The sequence below is a fragment of the Aquarana catesbeiana genome, linkage group LG03 (genome assembly GCF_042186555.1).
Source record: "Aquarana catesbeiana isolate 2022-GZ linkage group LG03, ASM4218655v1, whole genome shotgun sequence".
Taxonomy (NCBI): Eukaryota; Metazoa; Chordata; class Amphibia; order Anura; family Ranidae; genus Aquarana; species Aquarana catesbeiana.
This window is the reverse complement of record NC_133326.1, coordinates 179,650-186,655: the sequence shown is the minus strand read 5'-3', so window position 1 is coordinate 186,655 and position 7,006 is coordinate 179,650. Positions and strand designations below refer to the sequence as shown.

The window sequence follows — 7,006 nt, the reverse complement described above, 5'->3', positions numbered from 1 at the left end:
TGTATGTGGAATAAATCCTTTTTATATGGTACTTTCAATATTAGTTCCATTCTTTATGTTTTTTGGTGCCTGGCGATTCTGCTGAGAAATTTTACTAAGAATCCTTTGATCTGCTGTGTACATCACCACTCCTGAACTTCTCTGGATATCATCACTAAGCCAGAAGCGACCCCCAGACTGCAAAGTTGGGGGTCATCATCATCTGGTGAGTGGGGGACACATATGGGGGTGTTGATTTGCACCTGAAAAGCTCTGGAGCGTTTGTGGTTTTCAGCACCTGAAAAGTTTTCCTCACTGTGGATTTAATACTTTTGATTATTTTATTTGGACTTCACTTCATTTGGATTCTGTTTTGTTTATCTTAATTTACATTTACACTTATTTATATTCATTTTTGCACGTATATTTTAATTTGTGAGCGCCACATTTCATATTTTTACTTTTTTCTAGTGATTAGCACTTTGAGTGTTTTTTTTCACCATTGGCGCGAGTTTATATTTTAGTATATATCGTTTTACATTATAAGTTGTTATTGCCACTGTTCTCCGGAGCTTCCTCTGTGGCCTTGTCCTGGCCATCTGCTGTAAGGCCCATTACGCCCCTGAGGGCCTGAACCCCGATTATCAGTACCATTCACAATACTGTCGCCATAGTTTTGTGGTACGTGTGGAGCGCCATTCACAGGCCTATCATCCGGCTGCAGAGCGAAGTATCTCTTGGGATGGTGTCGGTGTCTTTGTGGTCCTCCTCTACAACATCACAGAAACGCAAAAAGTTAATGACAGGCAATATTGAGAAAGACATTTGTTGGGGCAAACTATGAAATCTGCTACCAAATTCATCTTCTATAATGTATCAATTATTCAACTTTCCATGAACCATTTACCAAAATGAGTCATTTTATTTGCAACAGAAAAAAATTCTCCTGAGCGGAAATCCTTGAATTTAGGAGATGATAAAGATATCTGCATAAAAATCTGTTCTATTTGCAAAAAATCACAGGAAAATGTTTTTATATTCATATAATTAAAACCTACAAATAATAGGATTTTTATAACAGCTTACCTGTAAAATCCTTTTCTTTTGAAGTACATCACGGGACACAGAGCCATAGTAATTACTATGTGGGTTATAGGCCACCTTCAGGTGATGGACACTGGCACACCCTAAACAGGAAGTTGCTCCCTTATATAACCCCTCCCACCTCCCTATATAACCCCTCCCACCTCCCTATATAACCCCTCCCATACCGGGAGCATCTCAGTTTTGTAGCAAAGCAATACACGTGTATACCAGAAAGAGGGGCGGGACCTCTGTGTCCCGTGATGTACTTAAAAAGAAAATAATTTTACAGGCAAGCTGTTATAAAAATCCTATTTTCTTTCATTGTACATCACGGGACACAGAGCCATAGTAGTTACTATGTGGGATGTCCCATAGCAATGCCAACTGAGGGGAGGGAGACACAACAGAATTAGGGCAATATGAGACTAGAGGAGTTATACTGCTGACTGCAGTATACTGCACCCAAAGGAGATATCCTCATGCCTTCTTACATTCACCCGATAGAATCTGGTAAATGTATGGATTGAAGACCAAGTTGCGGCCTTGCAGATTGAGCCATGGAGGCTCGGTGATGCACTGCCCATGGAACACCAACAGCCCTAGAGGAGTGTGCTTTGATTTGAGAGGGTGGAATCTACCTCTTTAAACCATAAGCTTGAACGATTACTTGTTGAATCAATTTAGAAATAGTAGATTTCGATACTGCCTGTCCTCTTTGAGGACCTTCAGGCAATATGAACAAAACATCCGTTTTCCCAATCAGATCAGTCGCCTTTAAATAGACTTTGACTGCTCTCACCACATCAAGAGAATGTAGTGATTTTTCTTCCATAGAACAGGGTTCTGGAAAAAAAATGAAGGTAGAACAATATCCTGGTTTAGATAAAAAACCTAATACTACCTTCAGTAAAAAGTTAGGATGAGGACGCAATACAACCTTATCCTTGTGAATAATAATAATAATATGGCTCTTTAGAAGAAAGAGCAGCCTCTTAACACAAAGTTGAAAATCTCTTTGCTGAACCTGGACGCAAACAGATCTATGTCTGGAATTCCCCATCTTTGACCTATTGTCAGAAGATATTGGGGTGAAGGAAAAACTGCCAATAAGCAAGGTACATTGTTTTCTTTTGCCCAAGATAGGATATGATTCACCTCTCTCTGGGCCGCACAACTTCTTGTGCCCCCTTGGTGATTGATATAAGCCACTGCTGTGGCATTGTCGGATTGGATCCTGACAGGACAGCTCCACAAATGAAACGTCCAGGCCCTCAGGACCAAGCGCTCTGCCCGAATCTGTAGAATGTTAATGGGCAAGATCATTTCTGATCTGGACCACTTCTCTTGGACAGTTATCTCTTTCAGGACTGCTCCCCGACCTACAAAAGGTTGGCGTATGTGGTTACCACTTCCCAGGTAACTGTAGGAAGGATTTTTCCCTTTGCAGTTTTTTGGCTATTAACCATAAACTGAGGCTATATAGTTACATACTAGGGCTGGGAGATTTTCTTAAAAAAAAAAAAACTCGATTCACGATTTGAATCGAGTTTTTTTTTTTGGAAACCGGAGGCGCTGCGGGCATGAGTTTTTAGGCGAGGCCGCGGCTTCAGCCTAGTCCGCGGCATCCGGCCGTAGCCACTGACTCGCTTAAAAACTCATGCCCGCTCGGGACAGGCACGGTGAAAAAAAAAAAAATCTAAAAAAATCGATTTGCTTAAATTTTGAATCGATTTGACCTCTCAACTCGACTCAAGATTTAAATCGATTTTTTTCCCAGCCCTATTACATACATAGTTACATAGTAGGTGAGGTTGAAAAAAGACAAGTCCAAGTCCATCAAGTCCAACCTATGTGTGTGATTATATGTCAGTATTACATTGTATATCTCTGTATGTTGTGGTCATTCAGGTGATTATCTAATAGTTTCTTGAATCTATCGATGCTCCCCGCTGAGACCACCGCCTGTGGAAGGGAATTCCACATCCTTGCTGCTCTTACAGTAAAGAACCCTCTACGTAGTTTAAGATTAAACCTCTTTTCTTCTAATTTTAATGAGTGGCCACGTGTCTTATTAAACTCTCTTCTGCGAAAACGTTTTCTCCCTATTGTGAGGTCACCAGTCCGGTATTTATATATTGTGGGGTCACCAGTCCGGTATTTATATATTGTGGGGTCACCAGTCCGGTATTTGTATATTGTGGGGTCACCAGTCCGGTATTTATATATTGTGGGGTCACCAGTCCGGTATTTATATATTGTGGGGTCACCAGTCCGGTATTTATATATTGTGGGGTCACCAGTCCGGTATTTATATATTGTGGGGTCACCAGTCCGGTATTTATATATTGTGGGGTCACCAGTCCGGTATTTATATATTGTGGGGTCACCAGTCCGGTATTTATATATTGTGGGGTCACCAGTCTGGTATTTATATATTGTGGGGTCACCAGTCCGGTATTTATATATTGTGGGGTCACCAGTCCGGTATTTATATATTGTGGGGTCACCAGTCTGGTAATTGTATAATGAAATCATATCCCCTCTCAAGCGTCTCTTCTCCAGAGAGAATAAGTTCAGAGCTACATAGTTACATAGTTACATAGTAGGTGAGGTTGAAAAAAGACACAAGTCCAACCTATGTGTGTGATTATGTGTCAGTATTACATTACATATCCCTGTATGTTGCGGTCATTCAGGTGCTTATCTAATAGTTTCTTGAAGCTATCAATGCTCCCCGCTGAGACCACCGCCTGTGGAAGGGAATTCCACATCCTTGCCGCTCTTACAGTAAAGAACCCTCTACGTAGTTTAAGATTAAACCTCTTTTCTTCTAATTTTAATGAGTGGCCACGAGTCTTATTAAACTCTCTTCTGCGAAAAAGTTTTATCCCTATTGTGGGGTCACCAGTACAGTATTTGTAAATTGAAATCATATCCCCTCTCAAGCGTCTCTTCTCCAGAGAGAATAAGTTCAGTGCTCGCAACCTTTCCTCATAACTAAGATCCTCCAGACCCTTTATTAGCTTTGTTGCCCTTCTTTGTACTCGCTCCATTTCCAGTACATCCTTCCTGAGGACTGGTGCCCAGAACTGGACAGCATACTCTAGGTGCGGCCGGACCAGAGTCTTGTAGAGCGGGAGAATTATCGTTTTATCTCTGCAGTTGATCCCCTTTTAATGCCAATATTCTGTTTGCTTTGTTAGCAGCAGCTTGGCATTGCATGTCATTGCTGAGCCTATCATCTACTAGGACCCCCAGGTCCTTTTCCATCCTAGATTCCCCCCAGAGGTTCTCCCCCCAGTCTATAGATTGCATTCAGATTTTTGCCACCCAAATGCATTATTTTACATTTTTCTACATTGAACCTCATTTGCCATGTAGTTGCCCCTCCCCCATTAATTTGTTCAGGTCTTTTTGCAAGATTTCCACATCCTGCGGAGAAGTTATTGCCCTGCTTAGCTTAGTATCGTCCACAAATACAGAGATTGAACTGTTTATCCCATCCTCCAGATCGTTTATGAACAAATTAAATAGGATTGGTCCCAGCACAGACCCCTGGGGGACCCCACTACCCACCCCCGACCATTCTGAGTACTCCCCATTTATCACCACCCTCTGAACTCGCCCTTGTAGCCAGTTTTCAATCCATGTACTCACCCTATGGTCCATGCCAACGCACCTTATTTTGTACAGTAAACGTTTATGGGGAACTGTGTCAAATGCTTTTGTAAAATCCAGATACACCACGTCTACGGGCCTTCCTTTATCTAGATGGCAACTCACCTCCTCATAGAAGGTTAATAGATTGGTTTGACAAGAACGATTCTTCATGAATCCATGCTGATTACTGCTAATGATACCATTCTCATTACTAAAATCTTGTATATAGTCCCTTATCATCCCCTCCAAGAGTTTACATACTATTGATGTTAGGCTAACTGGTCTGTAATTCCCAGGGGTGTATTTTGGGCCCTTTTTAAATATTGGTGCTACATTGGCTTTTCTCCAATCAGCTGGTACCATTCCAGTCAGTAGACTATCTGTAAAAATTAGGAACAATGGTCTGGCAATCACCTGACTGAGTTCCCTAAGTACCCTCGGATACAAGCCATCTGGTCCCGGTGATTTATTAATCTTAAGTTTCTCAAGTCTAATTTTAATTCCGTCCTCTGTTAACCATGGAGGTGCTTCCTGTGTTGTGTCCTGAGGATAAACACTGCAGTTTTGGTTACTGAAGCCCCCGATTCACTCGTGAAGACTGAGGAGAAGAATAAATTCAATACCTTTGCCATCTCCCCATCCTTTGTAACCAGATGTCCTTCCTCATTCTTTATGGGGCCAATATGGTCTGTCTTCCCTTTTTTACTGTTTACATATTTAAAGAATTTCTTGGGATTTTCTTTGCTCTCCTCCGCTATGTGTCTTTCATGTTCTATCTTAGCCGTCCTAATTGCACCCTTACATTTCTTGTTGCATTCTTTATAAAGTCTGAATGCTGATGATGATCCCTCAACGTTGTATTTTTTGATGGCCTTCTCCTTTGCTTTTATATGCATTTTTACATTGGAGTTAAGCCATCCAGGACTTTTGTTCGCTCTTTTAAATTTATTACCCAATGGGATACATTGGCTAATGCCCTTATTTAACATGCTCTTAAAGCAAACCCATCTCTCCTCCGTATTCTTTGTTCCTAATATTTTATCCCAATTTATGCCTTTTAGCAAGGTTTGTAGTTCTGGCTCCGGCGCACCTTTTGAGTCAGACACATTGGAAAATCTAGAGCTTGAACCCTCTTGTTCCAAGCCAATAAGATACCGTTTTGCAGCAGTCTCGAATGAAACTGAGCATAAGGAACGTCCTAGAATGAAGCCATCATCTTCTTTCCCTCATGCAAGCTGAATAGAAGGATTCATCTTGCCTCGACCACTTTAATCGGTTCCTTAATGGCGCTGATCTTTGCCTAGGGCAAGAATACCCTTTTCTGGGTGTATCTATGAACAGATCCAAGTATTTTAATCTCCTTAATGGTTTTAAGGAAGATTTCTCTAGGTTGAGAATCCAACCTAGGTATTCCAGGTAGTTGAATGTGGTGACCATACTTTAGTCTAAGCGGGCTACCGACTGGTCTATCAAGAGCCGATCGTCTAGGTAAACTATAATCATTATACCTTGGGCCCTTAGTCTGGCTAAAGGAGGAGCCAAAAGCTTTGTAAACACTGAAGGTGCACTAGCTAGACCGAAAGCAGAGCTACAAACTGAAAATGAAGATTTTCTACCTTAAAAAGTAAACATTTCTAGTGAGCAGGGAAATATGCCTATGGAGGTATGCACCCTTGACGTCAATCGACGTAAAAAGTTCTTGTAAGATGGAGACAACTGATTGGAGTGACTCCATGCAAAAAAGAGCGTATATTCAGGAACCAGTTTAGATTCCTGAGATCTAAAATGGGTTTGACATCCCCATTCGATTTTGCCGTGAAAAAAGGTTTGAATAAAACCTCAACTCCAGCTCTATCATGGGGACCAGCATGACCACTCTTTGCCAAAGTATGGTCCAATGCTAGAAGAGAGACTTCTTTTTCTCTGGATCTTAGGAACGTTTGATCTGAGAAAACGAGGAGACGGGAACTCTTGAAACCCCAGATTGAACTCAAGAGCTATTGAAGAAGTCTCCCATCTGTCTCGACATTCTTTCTGCCAGACCCTTGAGAACTGCAGAAGTCCTTCCACCCAAGCGAGCGGGTGTGCCCCCTCATAAGGAGGCTTTAGTATCTTGTTTGTAGGTTTCTTTTGTCCCTGAGGATTACCTCTTGAACTTGATGGCGGAAGCCGTTGTAACTATCTGGAGGCTGATGCCCCTGGCACTGGAGAAGGAGCTTGTTTAAATGAAATACATTTACTCCTTTTCTTAACCACTTCAGCCCCGGAAGGTTTTACCCCC

The 7,006-nt window shown here is 41.7% G+C and overlaps 1 protein-coding gene across 1 annotated transcript in view; it reads right to left on the bottom strand.

Moving 5' to 3' along the window:
- Window positions 1-334: 334 nt before the first annotated feature.
- Window positions 335-7,006, bottom strand: part of DUSP11 (dual specificity phosphatase 11) — a 151,577-nt gene continuing 144,905 nt past the window's right edge. The window contains exon 11 of the mRNA XM_073618213.1: window positions 335-749. Within this exon, the coding sequence (XP_073474314.1) occupies window positions 530-749 (220 nt within the window). The 3' untranslated portion in view covers window positions 335-529. The remainder of the gene's footprint in view (window positions 750-7,006) is intronic.